Genomic DNA, 25683 nt, shown 5'->3' with positions numbered 1-25683 from the left:
GAGGTTGGGCATGTGTGGGGTAGGGGGGTATACGGAAAATCTTTGTACTTTCCTCTCAATTTTGCTTTGAATCTAAAACTGCTCTAAGATATTAAGTGTTTAGAAAAAAAATTGTTGGAAATGTTTAAAAAATGCATATCCATTGATAAAGTAATCCTACTGTTAGGACTACAGGGCATTATGATCCTTAATGGCCATTTGTAAGCTTCCCACCATGGGAGAACAAAAGACCAGGAAAACTTGCTGGATACCAGGAATCACACCACATAGGGAATTGAAACTATTCTAAAGACACCTGATCGCACACCTGCATTCCAAGCCCACCAGCTCAGCCCCCAAACCCACTGACGACAAAAGTTTCCTGCCAGCGACTGCCTGTAAGGATGAAACTCCAGCTCCAGAGTACCACCATCATCGACCCAATGTCCTCTTGGCTCGGTGCTGTGCAGCCCTTCCCTTTCGCTATCCCATCCTCCATCCCCTTTCCTTAAATAAATTCCTTTTTTCTTTTTTAAGAAGAGGTAGTTTCATTGAGGGAAGAAGGTGAGAGAGAGAGAGAGAGAGAGAGAGAGAGAGAGAGAGAGAGAGAGAGAGAGAGAGATATCAATGATGAGAATCGTTGATCAGCTGCCTCCTGCACGCTCTACACTAGGAAGTGAGCCTGCAACCCAGGCATTTGCTCTGACTAGGAATAGAACCGTGAACTCCTGGTTCATAGGTCGTTGCTTAAGCACTGAACCATGTCGGCTGGGCTCAATTTTTCTTTATCCACCGTCTGAGATGGCTATTTAGCCTGCTCATGTACCACTATGTTAACCTTTCACTTACTTCTAGGCACCTATCCAATGAAAACAATGTTGTTGTTGCTGTTGTTTTAATATATTTTATTGATTTTACATTGAGGAAGGGAGAGGGATAGAGAGTTAGAAACATCGATGGGAGAGAAACATCGATCAGCTGCCCCCTGTACAACTCCCACTGGGGATGTGCCTGCAACCAAGGTACATGCCCTTGACTGGAATCGAACCTGGGACCTTTCAGTCCGCAGGCCAACGCTCTATCCACTAAGCCAAACCGGTTAGGGCTGAAAATAATGTATGTGAGGGTTTGAGTATGTAAAGTATGTATGTGAGGGTAAAAAATCAAAGATGTATATCTGGGAGGATATATAACAAAACATTTATATTGATAACTTCACAGGGTTAGTATTGTGAGAAAGGGGCTATCAATTTCTACTTTACACCTTTATAATATATATATATATATATATATATATATATATATATATATATATATATATAAAATCTTTTATCCAAGTAACTATAAAACATGTAAGGAACACTGCTCTTGTAAAATAATTGAAGTTGCTAGTTGTTTTCAAATCACTTTAATACACTGCAGTCATTAAAAATTGTGATGAACTAATATAGTTTTTTAAACCCAAATACTTCTTGAAAGTGAAAGTGATATAACATTCTCATCTCGAGCTAAGAGTGTAAATCTGGCTCTCAAAAGCATTAAAATGTTCTGAGTTTTGTTGTAATCCCACTTCTAGGTTTCTATCTCTAAGAAGGAAAAATGTTGACAAAGATTTATATGGATGACTCAGTTATTATCAGGAAAATTTGGAAACAAAATGTTAAGTAGCAAGAGAATGTTTTTAAAAATTATCCGTATGATGTTACTAGTATGTAGCCCACTGAAATGTTTATAAAGAACTTTTGATAAAAGAAGAAAACTTACGTTAAGTGAAAAAGAAATAACATTTTTTTTTCTTCTCATCCTCCTTCCCTCCCTTTGTACTTTCTATCTTAAAAGGAATTTTGTCAAGTTTAACAGTGGCTATCCATAAATATTGCTTATACATGATTTTTCCTCCCCCCCCCCCCCCGCCTCTGCAGCTTTCAATGTTCTCTGCATTTTCTATAATAAATATTTTTATAATGAGGAACAAAATTTCAAAAAGAAAAGGCATACTTATCCCTAATTCAATCCTCAAAAATAAAAGTGATTGTATTTTATTTTTCTATTTAAAATAAGTGTTAGGACAAGAAAAAGGCCTCTTTTTTCTTGCTGTAGCCTTCCACAATTTATGAAAAGTACCTGGTAAGTAAACCCCAAGGTTGTTAGCTGCTCTGATTCAAAGAGCCCCTCTGTCCAAATGGCTGGACAAGATAAGCTACTCTCATGGCAACATTCTACATCCCCATATTCCCTACTGTTTTTACAACTCAGAGATAATTCTCACCAAGGAATCTCTAGTTCCAGGGTGGGGAACCTTTTTTCTGCCAAGGGCCATTTAGATATTAATAGCATCATTAGAGGGCCATACAAAATTATCAACTAAAAAATTAGCCTGTTGTTTGGTCAAACATTTAATTAATTCACCCCTAATGCCTTGGCAGGGCCAGACCAAATGATTTCTCGGGCCTTATATGGCCCCAAGGGCCAGACGTTCCCCACCCCTGCTCTAGTTAGAAAGTTCCCTTTCCCCCTCCCCTTCAAACAAGCCTCTTTGGAACGCTTCATAACTTTTACTCTAAGCATGTTTTATAGGCTTGGGAAAAATACTGATAAAACACCTCCCTAGGACATCTGCCTGGACTTCTCCTGAAAAACAAACAAACTACACTCCCCCCCCCCACCTTAATGTCTACTCAATTTCAGCCCCCCAAATCCTCCTCCCTTTTTTATCACCTAGCAACAGCAGCCATTACCCTTTAAAGGGGGAAACCATGTTTTGTTTCTTGCCCTTTTATTGATTAGCAATGAATGCACTAGCCCTTTCCCTTTATGAAAAGTAAAATAAACTCCCTCTCACTACATCTATCTCTTCTCTCAGTTATGAATTCTTTCACAGCCGGTGTCACTGGCCAAGCCTAACAATAAGGGAATTTTATCCCAGAAAGATGAAGATACCTGTACAAAATCACACAATTAAGCAAATAGCAAAGCCATGCCATGTCCCAAGCACATCCCATGCATTGGAAAGAAAATACGCCAAATGGAACTAATAAAGCCGTACCTTATATAAAGAAGGTACATGCAGAAGTTCAATCTTATCTTGCAGTGCTAACCTAGAAAAATCAATTCCTTCCTTCTCCAACACTTACTTGCATTTAGCTGCAATCACATATGTAGCTGCAGGGATTTAGTTGGTCAATTTACAAGTTAATTCAAACTAAAAACTTGCCTAATTGGATTCTTCTCTTTCCTGGATGAGAATATTTTGTGATTGTAAGAATGTGCAAAGCATCCTTCCAAAAAGAGTCTGTAGCAGAATGAGGCAGAACAAAGAAATAAAGAAATGCTGGGGGGGGGGGGGGGCTTTTAAAATTCCAGCTCCTAGTGTTTTTAAGGGGTGTGGGTCGAGGGCTAAAAACAATTTAAGTGTCCAGAAGAGAGCAAATCCTTATGGAAGCAATCACTTGTTAGGTAGTACAAGGGTCTCAAGATTAGGATTAAAGTTAGAGTGGTTCTTAATAAATGCTCTTCTTGTTAAATGTTTAAAAATATAGTCCAGTATTTTGCAGATGCAGCTGTAAACAGGATGAGCTTGACAGGAACTCAATGGGTAAATGCAGCCAACTGCAAAGAAGAAATCAATGTGTAATTAACCAACCAGTGTATGTATAAGGAATGGCTAAGGCTCCCCTTGGGGAGACAGAGCTTTGATGTGAATCTCCTGTGCCCTTTAGTTGCTGCAAGTAAATAAAACAACCACCTCTCATTGTTGTTGTTGTTGTTGTTAATCTTTAATTTTTTAAAAATTGATATTTTGAGATAGAAAGGGAGAGATAGAAATATTGATTTTTTTCACTTATTTATGCATTCATTGGTTGATTCTTATATGCGCTCTGACCAGGGATCAAACCTGAAACCTTGGCATATCAGGAGGATGCTCTAACCAACGGAGCTACTCAGCCAAGGTCACATCTTGTTCTTGACTAGAACACCCCAAGTGGTGCACTCCTTGAGTTCGGTAACACATATATAATGAAATGCCATGTAGCCATTAAAAAAAGAATGTGCCACTACTCATATGGAAAGATCTTTAAGATGTTATTGAGAAAAAAGGGAGAAGCTCAGAAATATATATCTCATACATTCACACAAATATATCTGCCTGAATATGTATTATAATTTTCTGGGAGAATAAAATAAACATCATTAACAGTGATTACCTCTGTGGGGGAAGGGGGTAGGGTGACGGGGGAAGGGCATGTAATACGAATTGTACCACAGTTGTTTAATGATTTTTTGTTTGTTTGTTTAATGATTATTTACCTTACTATTAGGGGCGCCGAAGGAGGAAAGCACGAGGCTGAAAGTGGTAAAGAATAATAAATTTATTAGGTCATCCAGAAACCAGTTGAATTGAGCGCCAAAATAGTGCCAGCACCCAGGGACAGGGAATCAGAAGTTTTAAAGGGCTCTAGGCAGGCTTTTCTGGCAGGACTCTGGGCAGATCCAGATCCTACGAGAGTCCAGAGGGGAAAGATAACAGTCTTAGCACGTGGAATGTCGGTTGTGAAATGGTCTAAAGGTCAGTTTTCCAGGGGATGGGTATCAATTCAATTATTTGATGACACCTAGCACTAACTATAGATAAAATGAGGTTTTCTTACAAACCCTGGGAAACTGAAGGACATGTTGCAAAAAGAAAATACATTTTAAAAGCAGATCAAGGCCTGGCTGGCGTGGCTCAGTGGTTGAACATCGAACTATGAACTAGGAGTTCACAGTTTAATTCCTGGTCAGGGCACAGGTTGTAGGTTCAATCCTCAGTGTGGGGAGTGCTGGAGGCAGCCAATCAATGATTCTCTCTTATCATTGATGTTTCTATCTCTCCCTCTCCCTTCCTCTCTGAAATCAATAAAAATATATTTATAAGATAAAATCCTATATAATAAAAGGCTAATATGCAAATCGACCAAACAGCAGAACGACCCGTCGCTATGATGCGTACTGACCACCAGGGGGCAGGCGCTCAACGCAGGAGCTGCCCCTCTGGTGGTCGGTGTGCTCCCACAGGAGGAGCACCACTCATCCAGAAGCCAGGCTCACAGCTGGCAAACGCAGTGGCGGTGGCAAGAGCCTCTCCTGCCTCCGCAGCAGTCCAACATCCCCCAAGGGCTCCCAGACTGTGAGAGGATGCAGGCCGGGCTGAGGGACACCCCCCTCCAGTGCACGAATTTTGTGTACCGGGCCTCTAGTAACAAATAAAAGCAGATCAAGGACAGGAAACACTTTGACTTGGTTGCTGTGCCTAGACCATGACCCCTTCCGGGGGGTGGGGGGTTGCCTCAGGAATGCTGACCATTCTCCAGTCCCAGGTATGGGCTGAGCTGTTTGTAACATCATAGGAGATTAGTCAGCTTGTTGTTGGACTTCAAGGTCCTGAAAGCTAAACTGCAGACCCTCCCCTCCCCTTTTCCCAGTTACACTGTTAGCTGTAGGTCGCCCTTTCTTCCTCACTGTAATAAGCCAGCTGGCAAAGGGGTGGGGGTGGGGGCAGAGCAGAATTTCCAGGATGCTCTCCTGCTGCTCTCCCCATACTGTGGGCATTATTGGAATAAACGTCCATATATGACCCTGGCCGGTTTGGCTCAGTGGATAGAGCGTCGGCCTGCGGACCGAAGGGTCCCGGGTTCGATTCCGGTCAAGGGCATGTACCTTGGTTGTGGGCACATCCCCAGTTGGGGGTGTGTAGGAGGCAGCTGATCGATGTTTCTCTCTCATCAATGTCGAACTCTCTATCCCTCTTCCTTCCTCTCTAAAAAGAAATCAATAAAATATATTTAAAAAACAAACAAACAGAAAGTCCCTCAGCTTCAGCAGAGCCAAGGGGTTATCAAAACACTCATCTGATGATCTCTTATAATTAAGCACTTCTTTTCTCTCTCTGATTCTAGGAAAAGACAAAGAATGACTTTACAAATTTATAATTGTCCCTGCTCACTTGATTATTGACAAGAAAGCTCTGTGAATTCAAATATATACAATCACATTGAAAAACCTTCAAGAGTGTTTAATCAGTAGTTTTCATGCACATTTGTTAGTGAGAGCTGCACTTGAACAATTATACAGACATCGCTTAAAGTTATTAAAGTTATCAAAATACATATATCAAAACATTCAAGAGGTATGTAAATTAGCATTTAAAACAAATATATTAGCATATTTCAGTATCATTTTTATAATAGGGAAAGAAAACAGCTTCCATCTCTTTCTTCTCTCTCTCTCTCTCTCTCTCTCTCTCTCACACACACACACACACACACAGACACACACACACACACAGAAAACTTGGCTCTCCTCAGAAGTATGGTAAAGGTGAGAACATTATATATATATAAATACTCTAGGTAGCAATGCCCCAAATTGGAATTTTTTAAAAGTGAGGGTTGCATGAACTTTTGTTTACTCAAAATTCCATGATATTGGTTTTTAGACTTAGAAAATCGTAAACCTTAACAAGAGAGAAAAAGCTTGAAAGCCTCATTGGTGTCACAGGTACAAAAATATCCCATGTTACTGCTCACTTTGTGGAAGGCAAGTAACTGACCTGGGGCAAAGAGACAAGTATACCGCAATGTGCAAGCCACAGTCAGCTGGCTTTGCTTCTCAGAGCAGTCGTTTTTTTCTAATGAGGGGTGGAGGAGGGTGGGAAATATTCTTAACAGCAGCAGCTTTCTGAAACCTGCATCCAAGGTGAAATTCCAGCTACCCCCCAGGAGAAGGTTTAGTCAGTAAAAGGCAGGCTGCCTCAAACAGTACGTTACAAAACAAATGACCTGAAGATGTAAAAATGAAACCGTTATCACATTAAACAATAACTTAGGCTTATGTTAAAAAGTTCAGACCTATCCATTTCGGAAAGCTTATGCTGAGGTATTGATTGCATACAGTTTTTACTGTAATTGAAATTACCTTCAGAGGTACTCTGCATGTTTTGTAACATAAAGGCACTTGTGTTTAAAATTTTAAGCACAAGAAAACCAACAGTAGCCCTGAACGATTTGGATATATGTATTCAAGAACACAATATTGTCTGATTTGCTACACTGGCTACTAGGCTGGTCTGATTAACAGGCAGAGCTGCAACTCATATCCCCCAAAACACTTCTGCCCATAAACCCACAACTCAAATAAATACTCAACAGTCTTTCCAGCCTGGCTCTGAAATGGACAGTGTCCTTCAGAAATAGAGACCTCAGTGCAGGAAGGGAAGTGGCACTTGGAAGACGGAGAGGTACCCTTTGTCTCCCTCTTCATTTTGATGGCACAGGGCCCTCTCCCAAGTCCCCAAATTCAAGACTGGAAGGGAACCGAGGGCTTGTGGATATCCAGCCCCGTAGAGCCACCGTCCCCTGAGTAATAAGGCCGCAGCTAGGAAATCACTGCCGCCTGCAGCAATCCCCTCCGAAGGCTTCCTCGGTACATCCAGAGGCTGTGCCTCACACAGCAGGACCGGCGTTCCTCACATCACTACCCCGTGTGGCTGAAATTACACAGCCGTCCTCCCCGGGTTCCCACCACTTGTTCCCAAATCATGATTCAAGGCTTTCTCTTCATTAAAAAAAAAAAAAAAAATCAGGTTTCATTTTAAGTCCACAGAACCGTCCAGAAGGGTCACTACTTCTTAAGGAACACTTCTCAGTGTAAACCCTCAGAACCTGGTTTAAAAGAATGACCCCAGCCTCATGAACAGATGACCCTACAGTTAACTGTAAAAGACAAGACCAAGAAGCCCTTAAAAATATGTAAGGTCTCTCCTCCCCCATTTTTGGTGTAAAAGCTTGAAGGCTGCATACATCAGTCACCGAGTGGCTGGTCAACAGGCAAGACTTGGTTTGGAACCTGCTTTTCTACGTCTCTAAAGCCCTCAGTAGGAGCCGGGTCACGGAAACATGGCCACCACAGCTGCACGCATGAGGCCACCTTCAGGAAAGGCCTGGTCTCCAGAAAAATACTCCTTAAAAAATCCGCTGCAAAGCCAGCCGCACCTCTGCAGGCTCAGCAGGTCGCCAAGCCAGCTTATGAACATGCAGCAGCATCTTCTCATCCGTCTCGTCAGTTCCTCATATCCCTCTGGGCTTCTGTTAGTTTCTGGATTAGGTAACGCTTGTCACGACTTTCCTAAGAAAAAGAAATAGGTTCAAGAGTACATCCAGTATACTTGGAAACAAATATCATGATTTCAACCTGCTCAATTACCTACCAGACACGAGGCCAAGGATGCTAAACACTGGACGACTGTAATGGCCTCCTGACTGGCCTGTCTCTCTCACTCTTGCCCCCACCACAGCCCCCTGTCCAAAGAATGGACAGTAACCTTTAAAAAATGTCCATCAGACTTCTACTTCACACCCTCCGGTGGCTCCCTGTCACAATCAGAATTCCACCTAAACTTCCGACCAGAGCCATCAGGCTATGCTGTGACCCAGCTGCAATTCTGCCTCATCTCGCCTCTCCAGCCCCACCACCCTCCCTCCCTGCCCCCAGGAGAACCCAGCTCGTTCCGCACTGTGGCCTCTGCCTGTTCCTCTCATCCCTGAGACCTCCCACAATCAGCTCCTTCTCATCATTCAAGTCTCAACTACAAGGTCATTCACCTCCTCCAAGAGGCCTTCAGTGGCCACCATCTGCAGCAGCAAATGGCCCACTTGTCACTTTGCCTTGTTCATATTATCTTCTCAGCAGTTACTGCTATCAACATTTCTTTTTTCTTTAACTACTTAGCATTCCTTCTTCACCATTGTAAACCAGCCCAGTATGAGGCACAGATAGTGCTTAATATATATGCTGAAGGAATGAATGAGTCAGTGAATGAATGAAGTTGGTGGAGGCCTGGCTTGAAGGCAGAGTTTTGGGGGAGTGGTGGTGAGGGAGGGACGGTAGCATTCTTCAGAAAGAGGCTATTTTCTACTAGATGCCCTGGGGAAATGTCCCCCGCCATGACGCCCAGGATCTGCATGCTTCCTTACCAGGGACAGTTGCTCTCGGAGCTGGACGACCACCCGCTTGTGTGCTCCGGCCAGGGCAATGAAATAAAACATAACGAGGCTGCAACACAAGGTGAAATGGTCACTAGGGTGTCTGTACCATTTGAAGGCCACTTAGAAAAACAACTTGACAGGTTTCGCCTGCAACAGTTTTACTCATTAGACAAAGACAACCCACACCTCTTCCAAACAGGGCATCGAAACAGTCAGAGGGGTGAATGATCACTGTGGAATCTCTCTGGTCTCAGTTTTCTCATCTGTAAAATGGGGATAATACAGTAACACCCAGTGATATCAGGCCTGAGATAATACAATTTTGAATAAAAGCAATTGGCAACCGGCTTCTGTTTTCTGTGCAGCCCTAAATCTCAAATGGGGGTAGGGGTGGTCAATGAAATTATTATCTTTGGGGCGTGGGGCAAGTGGAGTGGAGGAAAACAGCGGACAAGCTCATTACATGAAGGGAAGGTGGTTTCCTGTCCATTCTCCCAAGATAGTGCTGAGGAAATGAGGGCCACTGGAATCACTGTTATGATCGATACGCTCCTGGAAGTCCCCACAGCCAAGGACAGAAAAGGTCCCCAAAGATGCTGAAGCCAGATCAGGTAACCACCACCAGATGGTGCCAGCCAAACCACAGCTGGGGTGAACGAATTAGGATGGAGTAGCTCCATCGCGGGTACCTCGGATGCAGGCTGGCTGGCTGCCCAGCTCCCCAGGTCATTTTATTCATCTCATCCAAGGGATCCTGCCTTTCACAGATGAAGTTTTGGGCCCACTTCTTGCACTGTGGTGGGGTTTTACTGCAGCAATGTCGCAGGGTAATTGTGATGCTTTCATGAACTGCAATCAATTCCAGTTATTTGTGGCAGTCTCTAGAGCAATGGTTCTCAACCTTCTGACCCTTTAAATACAGTTCCTCATGTTGTGACCCAACCATAAAATTATTTTCAGTGCTACTTCATAACTGTAATGTTGCTACTGTTATGAATCATAATGTAAATATCTGATATGCAGGATGGTCTTAGGCGACCCCTGTGACAGGATCGTTCGACCGCCAAAGGGGTCGCGACCCCACAGGTTGAGAACCGCTGCTCTAGAGTCTCCAGGAACGCTGAATTAGTGAATTTTGGACCAATGCCCTTAGAGCAGTGGTTCTCAACCTTCCTAATGCCGTGACCCTTTAATACAGTTCCTGCTCTGCCACCTGCTGCTGTGCCAGTAAGGGGCGGGGGGGGCAGGGGAGCCAAACCTAGGTTTGAAATAAATGACTCTTTGCTTTTGCATCGGAAAAAAAAAAAAATACAGTTCCTCATGTTGTGGTGACCCCCAATTTCATTGATACAAATTGAACATAATTAAAGCATAGTGATTAATCACAAAAACAATATGTAATTATATATGTGTTTTCCGATGGTCTTAGGTGACCCCTGTGAAAGGGTCGTTTGACCCCCAAAGGGGTTGCGACCCACAAGTTGAGAACCGCTGCCTTAGAGGAACTACAGGCTTAGGTTCCGATGGTCACAACATTTTCCTCAACTGATCAATACCTTATGTTTCTTGTTTACTGCGAAAGGTTATCCATACATAACCTTGTTTCTGTTTAAAGACATTTAATATTCATTAGCATTGAACTTACAGCCAACAGCACTGTAACTCATGACTGACCGAAGCTAATCTAATATACGGATTATCTCTGTAAAGCACATCATAGCCTTCTTGCACTTAGGAACACTAGACGGCACTTCAGCATTACACTTGGGGCCTTCAAACAGTGGAACCACCAACCAAAAGCATAAAATGCAAGAAACACAGCCCTAACGAGATTGCAAACAGGGCACTTGCTTGTGGTGTGAGAACTGAAGTCCGACGGCAGTGTACTTAAGGCCTTGTTTCACCTCAGCTGGGAAGGTGCATGCGATGGTCTGAATATTTGTGTCCCCCCTAGGTTTACATGTTGGAATCCTAATCCCCAATGTGACAGTGTTAGAAGGTGGGGCCTCTGGGAGGTGATTATGTCATGAGGGTGGAGCCCTCAATATTTGAATTAGTGCCCTGATAAAAGGGACTAGAGGCCCCATGGCCCCTTCTGTCCTATGAGGACACAATGAGAAGGCTGTAAGCTGGAAGAGGGTCCTCATGCAGCCATCCGGCATCCTCATTTTGGGGCTCCCAGGCTCCAGAATTGTGAGAGATTCCTGTTGTTTATAAGCCACCTAGTCTGTGCCGTTTTATTATAGCAGCTTGAACAAACTAAGACTGCACAGCAAGAGACTCAAATGACCATGGAAACGGCTGCGAGTACTGATTTTGAGATCTCAACAATCTTTTAGTGAGTGGGCACATTGACACCACAGGAATAAAACACACAGACTCCGTGAACAATGAGGCCCCACTGTAATGAGAACAATGCACCGCACGTAGTAAGCCCTCGATACACATTTGTGATTAGAATTACTTTAACACTCAATATCAATCATCACTGTGTAGCGAAGACCCTCATTACCCTTGCATATAGCACCTCTCATTTACTGAGCCTTTAACAGCAGGTCCTCTGCTAAGCATTTTTTTTTTTTAATATGGAACGCCACACAGCTTATAACTGGTAGAGCCAACGTTCAAGTTTATGCTCTTTTCTCTACTCAATAATCAGTTTCTTTTTCAAAAAGCAGTGATTTTGAGAATAATCAGTAATTATTATTACTTTATTAGGTTTTTGTAAATCAGGCATTGGATTAAGTGCCTTACATGTGGGATCTTACTGAACTTGCTCAATGATCCTCTGAAGGAATTGCTATTATTATGCCCATTATAGAGATGGGAAAGTGAGGCTCAGTAGCATCTGAAGTGTAGCAGGTGAGTTCCCATTTCCCAGTGGAGAGAAGCCCACGTACTTCCCTGGGAGTTACTCACGGGGTCCAGGTGGTTCTCACTCACCAGATGATCATGAAGAAAGGCACTGCAAAGGCTTCCGACGTGATGCCGTGGACCAGGGACTGCAGCGAGCTGGGGAAGGTGCTCACCGTCTTGGGGACCACCTCCCAGGTGGTGTTGGAGTTGGTGAAGGGCCCACAGGCTTTCGAGGAAGGGATGCTGCAGACACAGAGCACAGAGCTCAGGTGAGGCGCGCTCCCAGGCTGAGCGTTCCCCCTTTACACACCTACCAGGTTTTGTTAACAGCAACCTTCGAGCAACTGCCTGACCTCATGGCCTTCTGGAATATTCTGGTCAAAAATGCTTACCCTGAAATTTCATCAAATCACTAGACCTGACTTCCAATTTACAGGAAATTCAGAACAGAACAAGTTACATGACACCATGAGGAAATAATCTGACAAATGCACAATGTGGGGATTCCATTCTCCAGGCTCTTAGAGGTGAGGAAACTGGCCTGGACTCTTCAAAAAAGCAAAGGTTAAAAAAAGACTAAAAACACATACCCGAGAGCAATGGGTAAAGCTTGAAAGATCCTCATCCTATATAATAAAAGGGTAATATGCAAATTGACCAAACAGCGGAACGACTGGAACACCCACGGTCCCTCGCCCCAGCCAGCCCACCCCCGATGGCTCCCACTGGGTGGGCCGGCTAGACCCCTCCAGTGCACAAATTTGTGCACCAGGCCTCTAGTTCTAAAACAAAGCTACGAAAGGCTATTTGGGGACAATTGGAGAAATTTGAAAATGGCAGGACTGTGATGTTGGTATTAATTTTCTTATGTGTGACATGTTATTGTGGATGCACAGGAAGGAGAATGGCCTTATTTTTAGGAGCTGCATCCTCAAGTACTTAGGGATAAACTCATGGTGCCTACAACTTAATTTCAAGTGATTCATCACACACACAAAAAGGTATGCATAGAGAGAGAGGAAACAACTGTAGCAAAATGTCAATAATTGGGGCATCCAGTTGAAGGGTATATGAGTTTTCATTGTGGCTATTCTTCAACTTTTCCATAGGTTTGAAATTGTTCAAAGTACAAAGTAGGGAAAAAGTAAAACTATGTTGGAAAAAAATTAAGCTCTGCAAAGAACTGCCTACATTCACATCACAAAGTTCTGTGTAGAAAGTTTTCCATTGCAGCCCTATTTATTACGGGTAAAAATAAATTCCTTAAAACCACCTAAGTGTTGTCTAAGGAAATGGATTAACAATTTTTTTTTTAATTTATTGATTGATTAGAGAGAGAGAGGAAGGGAGAAATAAATATATAAATATGGATTATGTGCCATGTAATATATGTATTCTATTTTAAAAATTAAAGTTAAAAACTATTTTAAAAGAATGAGAATTCTATATGTACTGGCATGGACAATGACACAATATAAAATTAAGGGGGAAAAATAAGCTGCCAAACAGGATTATAGCATTATTCCATAGGTAATATTTTAAAAGAAATATATTGCTTATGAATTTCTAGAAGTACTCACAAAAAGTTAACAGTGGTTACCTAAGAGTGGGATTATGAGGTGAAGATAAAGAGTATTTTTCCTCTTTAATTTTCACCCTTCTGTACTACTTGAAAATTTTATGTATAATATATATTACTATAACAATGAAATATATGTTTAGGTTAATTAAAAAATAAAGTATGAGAGACAGATTCCAAATTGAAGGATTTTAACTTAAAGATAAAGAAATTAAATCCTATGAGAGTGTAAGTCAGCAAGCTAGAGCCCATGGACCAAACTTGACCCCCCCACCTGTTTTTTATAAGTAAAGTTTTATTGGAACACAGTCATGTTCATTAGTTTTTATATTGTCTATGGTGGCTTATGAACACCATTTGGCCCTTAGAGCCTAAATTATTTACTCTCTTACCTTTACAGAAAAAGTTTGCTGGCCTCTGGTATAAGTGTTTACCCACCGAGGGAGTGGCATGACTGGGGCTTGAAACCTCAACTTCTGCTCCTCAGTCCTGAGCTGAGCATCTCTGCTCTTTCCAAATTCCAAATCAGACTCTACATTCATATGTTATGTGTTAAATGTCTTTATATCCCTAGCATCTAGAACAGTGCTTGGCACATAGAAGGTGTTAAGTAAATGTTTGCTAAGTGCAAACCCTCCACTAAAGTGGCAGGAATATGGGTGACTTCCTGCTTCTTTTTATAATCAGACACAATCCAAATGGGGACTAGCAGAGAAGTCTCAGGAAAAGGGAACAGATAGGACAGACCCACCTGGCACTCTCAAAAGTAATGGCCACCCAGCAAGCCCAAGTTCTGGAAGTGGACCCAGAGGATCCAGCCACCAGAGGGAGCGTCCAGAGCAAGGACCGGCCTGGCTGAGCCAGGAGCAGCTTCCTGACCGGAGCTCTGCGGGTGGCGCCCTGTGAGCAAAGCCCATAGAAAACACTAGGGACCCTTTAACAAAAGGGGATCGTGTCAGGAAGCAGGGAAATATGTTAGAAAACCAAGTGGTACTCACTGTGCCATGCTGATTGTCAGCGGTATTACTGCCAAGCACAGGCCGATCAACAACACCAGCAGGAAGAAGAAATTAGAATTGGATGCTCTGAACTGCCTTGGGGAGGGTCTGCAGGTATGAAGAAGGCTCATCTAAGGGGAGAGAAAAAAGAGAGGAAACGTTAAGAGTACAGCTTCCTTGAGGATAAATGAGCAAAGTCAAGCATTGCAGTGGGAATGTAAATTGGTCTAATCTTTCTACAGGGCAGTAAGCAATCTAGATCAAAATGAAAAATGTTTAATCCTGACCCCAACATTGGGCCAAAATACATGTATGTGGATGTTTACTGCTATAGTTGTTGTTATCAAGGAATAACTAAACTGGAGCAACCGAAATAGCTATCAAGGGGGTGGGGGTAGTCCTTAAAGGTTAAAAAGTTACATCCAGCCCTAGCTGGTTTGGCTCAGTGGCTAGAGCATCAGCCTGTGGACTGAAGGGTCTCAGGTTTGATTCCATTCAAGGGCACATGCCATGCTTGCGGGCTCAATCCCCAGTAGGGGGTGTGTACGAGGCAGCCGATCAATGATTCCCTCTCATCATTGATGTTTCTATCTCTCTCCCCTCTCCCTTCCTCTCTGTAATCAATAAAAATATGTGTGTGTTTTAAAAAAGTTACACCCACACAACGGAATACCATGCAGCCCCTAGAAAGGAGGAGAAAGCGAGCTTTACCTCCTACGTGGTGCTGGGAAATGAAAAGGGTAGATTTCAGCGCTCTGTCCTGTATGACCTCATTTAAGGTTGTTTTTTTTAAGTATTCTTTACTAGAGGCCCGGTGCATGAAATTCATGCACAGGAGGCAGGGGAGCGGGTCCCTCAGCCCGCCTGCACCCTCTTGCAATCCAGGACCGCTGGCTCCTAACCGCTCCCCTGCCTGCCTATCTGATTTCCCATAACCACTCTGCCTGCCTGCCTGATCGCCCCTAACCGCCTCTGCCTCAACCCTGCCGCCATGGCTTCATCAGGAAGGACGTCCGGAATGACGTCTGGAAGGTCGTTCAGCTGTCTGGTCTAATTAGCATATTACACTTTTATTATTATAGATAGGGGTTTAAATATGTATTAAATGGACCTACAACCCTGGCCAGGTAGTTTAGTTGGTGAGAGCATTGTCAGATTTGATCCCCAGTCAGGGCACATACAAGAATCAACCAATGAATCCATAAATAAGTGGAACAACAAGTGTCTCTCTCATTCTCTCTCTCTCTCTCTCTCTCTCTCTCTCTCTCTCTCTCTCTCTCTCCATCTTACCAATAAATAAAATAAATTGATCTACAATACTCCATAAAAAATTAAGATATATTTTACTTGAATTCTTATAAGCATATTTATTTTTCCTATATTTTATTTTTTAATCCTCACACGAGATATTTTTTTTCCATTGATTTTTTTTAGAGAGAGTGGAAGGAAGGGTGAGGAGGAGAGAGAGAGAGAGAGAGAGAGAGAGAGAGAGAGAGAGAGAGAGGGAAACATCAATGTGAGAGCAATACATCGATTGACTGCCTCCCACTTGCACCCCCAATAGGGCAGGGAATTTGGTCCACAGGCCGACGTAACCACTGAGCAAAACTGGCCAGGGCAATTTTCCCTATAGTTTAAAATACTTATTTTAAATGGGGAGGAGGAGAGAGGTATAATAACAGGCATAATATTTCTCCTTATTATTTTAAATGCAATTATTGGGAGTAGGCATCAAGCTCTTCTGATTTCAGCAGTAGCCAGAACATCCTGTGAGCAGAGGACACTGAGTTCCAAGGACACTTGGTGTTCTGTCTGGGGGCAGCCGGTCAGTCAGGCCTGGAGTGAGTGTCAGAACAGCCCAGTGCCCCTGACCCAGGCCTTCCCACGCTGTCTTTACTGTGCTGCAGGCTGGGAAGTCACTGGCCAACCGATATTTTCGGGAAAGGGAAAAAGTTCCTATGAGCTTTTTCTCCTCTATTTCTTCTTTGGTGACTTCAGCCAAACGAAGTTTCCAAATGAAAGCATCAGAACATTCTTCAAAGGCCAAACCATCCAGGAAGAAAGTTTGGCCCAATTTCAAGATCCTGCTCACCAGGTTAAGTGGCTCTGGAGCGAGATAAATCCAGATTCAAATCTGAGGAGTCACTTATAAGCTGTGTGACCCTAAACCAGTTACTTAACCTCTCTGAACTTCAGCTTCCTAAGTGTTCATCAGAGTAGGGGCACATGGCATTACAATCATCTGCTATTATTATTAATACTATTATTATTCCCATTTCTGAATCCTCAGGCCTTGGTATTAGAGGTAATAGATGAATGTTGGGCTTGTTAACAAAGGATACCTCTGGAAGAAGGGATGAACGTTACTGCATACATATCTCTACTGTTTAAATGTTTAATATTGAGCTTATACTGCCTCTATAACAAGAAAAAGAAGTTTGGTTAATAAGCCCAGGTAGGTTAGTCATCTGCAGGCCACTTCACCCATTAAGCACTTATTTCAGACACAATGCCTAGGGCCTGCCAGCTCTTTGAGAACCTACACAAATAATTGAGACCAGAACATAAATTCACAGGCTCCAAAATCCAAACAGAAAATTACAAAGTTTAAATTAATAATCACTGCATTAAATACGACCAAAATGTCCCACTGTCAACTGGTCAATAATTGCAACTCAGCTCCTAGACAGTGACACATAAAATGACATTTAAATTACAGGAGCAAGACAACACTTAACAGAACTCTCAAAATTATAAAATGTGAACATCTTTTTTCCAGAACAGAAGTATATATCAAATAAGGGATGTAATTTTGAGGTATCTGACAGAATGTGGGTGAGCTCCAAACACGGGTACCGAATGCCGTGCAAGGTCAAGAATGGTGCCGGGTATCAGCCTGTCATCCCCACCTCTCCTTACCTCTTTCACGTAGAAGATGATGATGAATTTCACGGTTGCAATGGCAGGGAGAAGGGGTGAGAAAAAGGCTCCGATCCAGCAAATGGTTTGCCCATACACGATCCCCAGGACATTATCAGGAATGGCAAATTCCTGCTGCCCCCAGCACTGCATCAGCTTCCAAGAGGAACAGTACGTCACCAGGAGCCTGGAGACAAATGGGACAATTTCTCACTTGCACCACCAGCATCCGCCAAAGCCACAGAACCACGTCCACAAAATTAGGGCCATTTCCACACAGATCTGGAAACTGGTTAGTCACAAGGCTAGAAGATGCAAAAGATAGTGAATTCTGGAATCATAAAACCAGGGTCTGAGTCTCAGATCTACAACTGAGCAGCCGAATAAATTTAGAGAAGGCTCGTTTTTCTCATCTGGAATATGGGGGGTTTATGACACAATTTAGTTCACAGGGTTGAGGTGACGATAAACAACATGGGCAGTATCTGTGCTCTGGCCTGCCACTCAGCCCACAAAGTCATGTGCATCCACACAGAAAATAGCTTATGAAGACCCTACCACTAAGCATGCTGAAGTCCTAAAGCTTCCTACTGACACCCTCAGGCCAGGGGTCTGAGATAAACACACACCATTGTTCACTATAGCATTGCCATGTATTAGCAAAAATACCTAAATGCCCACAATTAGGACCTGGGTTGACAAATTATAAGCCATGGATACAGTGGTGTATTATACAGTCCTTAGGTGAGGAAAATCCATGTGTCCTCCCATGGAAAATTCAAGATGTTTTGTTTGTGTGGGAGGAAAAAAAGCAAGCTGCAAACCAATCAATGCACCGTGATCCCACGTAAGGGGGGAAATGAACACGTCTATATAGCAAGGCTGTGTGTCTATGTACACATGTATTTATGCAAATGACTTTTTACTGTTAAGGACTGCTGGATCTGCCCCCAAATATTAACAATGGCCATCTCTGAGGAGTGGGAGGGGTTTGGGGAGTTAGAGGTATGGTAACAAACAAGAACTCTCACTATTCTTCAGACTCCTGTACTTATTTAAATTCTCAATATTTACAAAATTTTAAGAAGCACATATTCATGGCATATTTGCATAATGTTTATTTAAAAAATATATCTTTATTGATTTCAGAGAGGAAGGGAGAGGGGGAGAGAGAGAGACAGAAACATCAATGATGAGAGAAAATCATTGATTGGCTGCCTCCTGCATGTCCCCCACCGGCGACCAAGCCTGCAACTCGGGCATGTGCTCTGATGGGGAATTGAACCATGACCTCTTAGTTCATAGGTCAATGCTCAACTAATGAGCCATTAAGGCTGGGCTGTATAATTTTTAAAGGGCAGTTTCTTTTTTGTAACTTTTTAAAATATGTTCTTATTGATTTTGAGAGAGAGAGGAAGGGAGAGGGAGAGATAGAAACACCGTTGAGAGAAACATTAACATTGATCGGCTGCCTCATGCACACCCCCTGCTAGAGACTGAGCCCACAACCAGTGCATGTGCCCTGGCCAGGAATCGGACAGATGACTTCTTGGTGCATGGGTAGACACTCAACCACTGAGCCATACCACCGCACAAGGACAGTGTCTTTTTTAATGTTTATTTTAAGGGCTTACTGGACTTCTGACATGCTCACAGAATAGTACTGATAATCATAATGGTGATAGTTAATGTTTTGCTGAGTTTCGAAGCATGGAGTGTTCTTAGTACTTTTCTCTGCATTTTCTCATTTAACCCTCACAGTGGTGCTGTGAGGTGGGCACTGCTACTGTCTCATTTCACAGGTGGGAAAATACGCCCAGACCTTCCTTAAATTGCCTGCCCAAGGTCACACGACTAGCAAGTGGCAGTGCTGGGGTTTGAACCCAGATCAGGAAGTGGGGTGTCCACTGAGACCTGGAGGGTCTTCCCTGACAGGGCTGTGGCTGTGCTAATGGCAGGAAGTCATCCCCATGGAAACCTCATGAAAAACAGACATTTCCACTCCTCACACTGCCTTTTTGGGGAACCTAATGGACTATGGGGTTGATGGCCTGGAGCTGTGTGAAAGCCACGGGATGGCTGTCAGTGGTTTCCCGGGACTGTGAGCTCACCCAGCGCTTTATGGAGGGCAGCTATGAGAGGATCCTCCAGTAGGGGCAGGGGTGGGAGGAGTGGGGTAGTAAAGGCGGGGGGAACCCCTCACACTTACTTTCTGGGAAAATCCACAAAAAGGGTCACAGCCAAGATGATGATGAAATCGAATATCATCAGCTTGTACATTTCCTGCCCAACTTGGGTCTCCCAGCACTAAAACCAAAGACAGGGAGAGACCATGAGACCCGACTCAGGGCAGAGAAAGCCACGTTCTCAGACTCCTCCCAATGCCCATCCTCGTCTCCGATCCTGTTGCCTCTGGAGCCTGTCAGCTGGTGCTCCTCTGAGCTCCGGCACAAACTGGTTTTCAAGCCCTTAGAAGTGAGAAAGCGGATCAACTGGAATTCAAGCCCATGACCTCCAGATTCTTCTCTCAACCTTGAGGCTGTTTCTCCAAAATGACCCACTCAGCGGGATGCGCCCATTCCCCTCGCCCCCCCCCCCCCCCCCGCCCGCCTCACCAGGTAGAGTTTCTGGTTGTAGCCACAGAGCTCACACGAGTAGTTATCACAGGATGTAATCTTGGAGCCCAGGGTGAACACCAGCACACAGATGGTCGCCAGCCGCATGAAGACACACCTGCAGGAAGAGAGGAAGAGACGGAAGGGAAGAGGAGGCCCTGGGGCAGGCTGGGCCCTTGAACGAGGGCTTAGGGGGCAGAGAAGCTGCCTTTCTTAGAAGCAAACTCACAAATGGGTAGAGTTTCCATTTGGGGTGATGAGCAAGTTTTGGAAACGGGTAGTGGTGATGGTGGCTCAACACTTAATGCCACTGAGTTGTACACTTAAAAATGGCAAATTTTGCCCAACCGGTGTGGCTAAGTGGTTGAGCGCTGACCCATGAACCAGGTCGCGGTTGGATTCCTGGTCAGAGCACATGCCCAGGTTGTGGGCTCGATCCCCAGTAGGGGGTGTGCAGGAAGCAGCCCATCAGTGATTCTCTCCCATCGATGTTTCTATCTCTACCTCTCCCTTCCTCTCTGAAATAAAAACATGTTTTAGAAATGGAAGATTTTATGCTAATATAATACAACAATTTTTTAAATGGCAGGAAAAAAAGATAAGAAAACTGAGACCTCCTGAATCTATGATGTTTTAGCCATATTATAGAACACTGTACATTTCTGGGGGGAAAAAAAGAAAATACTAATTGAATCTTATAAGCATCAGCTTTGAGAGATGTCTGATATATTGAAAAATGAATAAAGCATATTGCAGAGTTTCATACAGATACGAATCTACTTTTTTTTTTTAATGTGGATGTTGGCATGAGCAGATGAGGGCTGCCTGGGGAAGCTGGATTCAATAAAGGAGGGCAGAGAGTACTATTGTTTTTTTTAAAGATGCTTTCTATTACGTGGTTTGTAATTTTTTTTATGCCATTAAAAAGTGGGCGGTAGAAAAAAGCAAGTCCACACCATTGGCTCACTCTTCCCAGTGGGCAGCGTGCCGCCTGACCCTACATGCCTGGTGGTGAGATGAGAACCCAGAGTCACTGAGGAGTTCCCATAACGAAAAACTGAAGCAGAATATAATGAAGAGTTTGAACCTACCCAGTAGTTTACCATGACTATGGTACAGAAAAACAAACTCACCATGAAAAAACAATGAACTAAATGCTGCCTACAGGGCATTCTACAGGACAAATGCACCAGTTTCCCCCATAAATCAATAGTATAGCACAAGGGGAAGGAGAATTCTTTAAAGAATAGAAGGAGCATACAATTCTATAATATATCATCTGTATATTATAGTGTGTGTTCACCACCCCAAGTCAAGTCCCCTTCCATCACCACTTATCTCCCCCATGCCCTCTCCTACCTCCCCCACCTTCCTTTCCCTTTGGTAATCACCTTGTTGTTCAAACCAGGGCCCCACCCTACGCCCCGGTTTGAACAAACCAATCATACAAAGCCGTCTGCAATTCCATCAGGGAACTGACAGTTTTATTAGGGGTCATGATGGTTATATACATATTTTTAAATCCTTGTCACTTAAAAGATATACTGAGGTGTTTACAGGTGAAATGGCATGTCGCCTGAGATCTGGGGGGCAGGGGGGATGAAACAAGACTGACAATATGTTGATAATGGAAACTAAGTGACAGGTGCATGGGGGGTTCATTATACCATTCATTCTGTTTAAAATTTTCCAAAATAAGAATATTTTTTAAAAATATGCAAATGGTCCTGGTTGGGTGGCTCAGTTGGTTGGAGCATCATCCTGTACACCAAAAGTTTGTGGGTTTGATTCCCAGTCAGGGCACATACCTAGATTTCGGGTTCAATCCCTATGTATGGGAGGCAGCTGATCAATGTTTTCCTTTCACCTTTCTCTCTCTCTCTCTCTCTCTCTCTCTCTCTCTCTCTCTCTCTCTCTCTCTCAAATCAATAAAAACATATTCTTGGGTGAGGTAAAAAAAAAAAGATGCAAATGTAATGAGGCATTTGAGAAGCAGCAAAAAATGCTCACATCACATGGTCCCCACCTGGTCCTCTCTAACTCATTTGTGTTAACTTCCTGCGCCCTGCTTCATACCTGTCATTATTTTAAAAATGAGACTGAATATTTATTTAAAGTGAGAAGAGGTATTACAACAACTTACAGAAACTCAATGGTAGCACACACTGTGGGTGACCTGGCCACATTTTCTCAGCGCTCACTATTCCAACAAATGCTTCAAGTTCCTCCTGCAAGGACTTGTAAGTCTCTACCTAAGGCCCACCCCTGGAGATAGGGGTGGAATGTGGGGAGTTAATGCCTCTGGGAGCCAGCCACCCTTAGGCAGTAGAGGCAGAGTATCTGGTTTGGTTGGAGAACTGAGCCCCAGTAATCAACAGCAGTAACTTGCCCAGTAACACACCATTTATCAGCTGCCTTTCCTTCTCTCTCACTTCCTTACCCCTCTCGGCATTTCTAACATCTTCAGAGCAACATCTCCTCGTAGGGCCCCACCCTAAGCCCTCAGATGACGATGCGCCAAAACATGAACCAAAAATATAACACTGATGAGTAGACTCTTAAGTCAAAGAGATTTCACTGACTGTGCAAACTCTGATTCATTCCTGGGAGCTGTCTGAACATTGAAGAGGATTCTTGGCTTAGCAGGAAAATGTGCCACCATTGATTAGCAATGTCTGCCAGAGGCAACGGATGGGGCAAGTGGTGATCTGAGTGGCATGTCTAGACATTACCTAAGGATTGTCAGCCTGATCTCAAAGCCTGGGGAATAATCCTCATAGTGGATGATCCTGGCGAAGATCACTGGGGTGATAAAATTGGCCAGAGTGATCACAATAGAAGGCAGGTACAATATCAAGAGGTTCTCTCCAAAAATCATCTTGTCGATTTCCTATGAAGATAACAAAACTGGTCAGGAGAATAATACGGAAAGTTGCATCACAGATGAATTGATCTTAAAAGAACTCAACTTACGTGTATTAGGCCGTACACTTTCAACTTACACAGTGTTGTATGTCGATTATACTTCAATAAAACTGGGGGGAAACCTCAACTATACATGTTCATTAGCAAACAAAATAAAACATACATGTCATTCAACAAGGCCTTTAAACATAAGCCATCCTCCTTCCTTGGGTGTTCAAATACAGGAAACATGATCTAGCACATACTAGAAGAAAAATGAGCTCTACTGGATTTGTTTGGGTGAGATGTAAGAAAAACAATCCATATTTCTGTATCAATGGGCAATGTATTTTCAAGGTTGTAATAATTACTTATAATAGCCATTCTTTCCTTCTTTAATTATAATAGACTATTTAGCCACATACAGTATAGGCCTATCCAGGATAAAACTACATTTCCCAGCCTCCCTTGTAGCTAGGTACAGCTACCTGACCAAAAGGATGTAAGTGGAACTTTTAAGTGCAACCTCAGGTCACGACCTTAAAAGGGAAGGGGTGTGCCCTTCTCATCTCCTTCCCATTGGCTATCTGGTAAGCTATCAAGTACCATACAGAAGAGGGCCACACTCTAAGGGTGGCCGAGCCACAGGCTGGAAAGCATCTGGGCCCCTGATGATTGATTTTATGAAGCAGAGTCACTAGACCAAATTGAGTTTTTAAAACCACTGTTATTTTAGGTAAACTGAGGCCCCTACTAATAAGTAGAGGAGTTGGGGGTTAAATCAGGCAATCCAGCTGGATTTAAATATTGTGAGTCCCAGGGAGAGTAGTGCCACAAATATGCTATCTTGGATGTTTTTTCTTTCTATTAGAAGTGGAAATTGGTCACCTCTGATTTCTGGTTCTCTGTCATATCAGCCAGATGACTGACATGGAAAACAAATGATGGTGGTGTCTGCCTCATAGGTTTACAAAGCACTTAGCTTAATGTCCCAACCAGTGTAAAAGTTAACTTTCAAGGAGTCCTTACTTTTTTCATGTGTTCTTGTGAGAATATAGTTGCTCTATAGATTGCATAAAAGCATGCCGCTAAAACAGCCAGAACAATACAGTTCAAAAACAGCCTCAAAGAGTAAATCCGTATCGTTTCTTCAGAGGTCCTTTCTGCTATTTTCTGCCGTATTCGTTCTTCCTCCAGATCTGCCTGAGGAGCAAAGAAGACTCATTTGTGAGCATGGGGGTGAAGGGACACTCAGGGGTGGAACCTCTGGTTGTATCTTCAGACCCTATCCCTCTCTAAGACTTTCCTTAAATATTCATCTTTCCCAGGATACCTTCCCAGATAAAGCCCAACTAGTTTTTGTGTTTAAAGGCCAAAGTCAAGGTAGAACCTTCTATTTAAGATAGCAATTAAGACTGCAATAACTGGGAAAACAGAACTATTAACCTATTCATGATATTACTTATATGTTATACGCATTATTTCTTGAAACAATATGTAAGGTGGGCATGTTTGTTTGTTGGGTTTTTTTTTTTTTTAACTCAACCTGGTCTCTGCTTTTAATAAAATTCAGTCTGTTTATATTTAGTATAACAAATAACACATGTGATTTTATTTCTTTCATCTTACTTTATTAAACTTTGATACAATTGTTTCCTTCTCTGTTTGAGGAGGGAGGTAGATTTGATCACAATGCTATTTATTACTCCTTCTCTCCTTATTGAGAAATTCTCCTACTTTTTCATATTCACTCCACTCTACCTTATCATCGTAGCATTCCGTCTTTTGTCCTATTTTTCCTGGTATAAGTGATGTTTATGACGGGTTCTCACGAGATAACAGGGTGGCAAGGGGAGGAGGAAAGGTACCACTTCCTTCCACTCACTGTCCAGTCCCCACTTCCCTTCCCAGCCCTAGTTTACAAGCTCAATTCGAGGAGGGACAAGGGTAGAAGGAGATCAACCCCAGGAAGCTGTTCTCTGCTAAAAGCTCTTGAAAATTACAAAGTGCTTGCTAAGTACTGGAGAAGCCTGGGCCCCACCTAGCTCCTCTGCAAGCCGCAAACCGCCTCCCAAGGCACCACCTTGCTGACAAAGCAGCCACCGAGAGAAAGCCCAGCAGCACTCACTCGGAGCTCGTACCGCAGGCTGCTGTGCTTGAGGTCCGCCATGCTTTGGTTGGTGATGCAGAAGTCCCAGCCAGCAAAGATCTTGTTGCAGTAACTCTGGAAGTGCTCCTCACTCCGGATCAGGTTGACTTTGAACCCTTCCACCGACCTGACCCCAAAACACGATTATGCTTCTTATGAGAACAACAAGATACAAGCCCATGGATTGACTTTGTCTAGACTAAAGCAGTTACACGTGGAGGCATTTCCCACCCATTTTGACACAGTCACGTTCTGGACCATCCTAAATATATGTGGCAGCGAACCAGGCATCTGCTGGATGAAAATAACTTCCTGTCATCCACATGACAGCTCTTCTCACAGTTGGAATAAAATCCAAATTCTAACACAGCCTATATGATCCTGCACGATACCATCTTTCTTCCCATATGGCCACTCTGTTGATACCACACCGGCTTTTTTCCTTTTCATAAACACACACCTCTGCTCCTGCCCCAGGGCCTTTGCACTTGCAGTCCCTGCTACCCTCTTCTGGGACAGTTTTCCCCCTGTCACTCCCTATGGCTGCCTCCTTCCCATCTTTTAGGATTCAGCTCAAATAACCCCTCCCTGGATTCCCCACCACACCATCTAAAGTTGTGACTCCCACTTTAAATTAGTCTCTTTCATTTCCTTCACAGCA

The 25683-nt window shown here is 43.3% G+C and overlaps 1 protein-coding gene across 9 annotated transcripts in view; it reads right to left on the bottom strand.

Annotated features, from left to right (window-relative positions):
* Window positions 1-5729: 5729 nt before the first annotated feature.
* TMC7 (transmembrane channel like 7) overlaps window positions 5730-25683 on the bottom strand; it is a 53865-nt gene continuing 33911 nt past the window's right edge. For 5 of the 9 annotated variants that reach the window (XM_036309841.1, XM_036309839.1, XM_036309842.1 and 2 more), the window contains 10 exons: window positions 25002-25149; window positions 23903-24076; window positions 22702-22859; window positions 19970-20087; window positions 19564-19661; window positions 17355-17541; window positions 14436-14566; window positions 11946-12101; window positions 8991-9069; window positions 6017-8142 (listed from right to left, as the gene is read on the bottom strand). In XM_036309841.1, coding sequence (XP_036165734.1) covers window positions 8077-8142; window positions 8991-9069; window positions 11946-12101; window positions 14436-14566; window positions 17355-17541; window positions 19564-19661; window positions 19970-20087; window positions 22702-22859; window positions 23903-24076; window positions 25002-25149 — 1315 coding nt within the window. In that variant the 3' untranslated portion in view covers window positions 6017-8076. Of the gene's footprint in view, window positions 5912-6016; window positions 8143-8990; window positions 9070-9188; window positions 9266-11945; window positions 12102-14435; window positions 14567-17354; window positions 17542-19563; window positions 19662-19969; window positions 20088-22701; window positions 22860-23902; window positions 24077-25001; window positions 25150-25683 lie in introns of those variants that run through there. The other 4 variants (XR_004967616.1, XR_004967618.1, XR_004967617.1 and 1 more) reach the window with 4 other exon arrangements.

The sequence above is a fragment of the Myotis myotis genome, unplaced genomic scaffold (genome assembly GCF_014108235.1).
Source record: "Myotis myotis isolate mMyoMyo1 unplaced genomic scaffold, mMyoMyo1.p scaffold_m19_p_5, whole genome shotgun sequence".
NCBI classification, from domain to species: domain Eukaryota; kingdom Metazoa; phylum Chordata; class Mammalia; order Chiroptera; family Vespertilionidae; genus Myotis; species Myotis myotis.
This window is presented reverse-complemented; position numbering and strand designations above follow the sequence as displayed.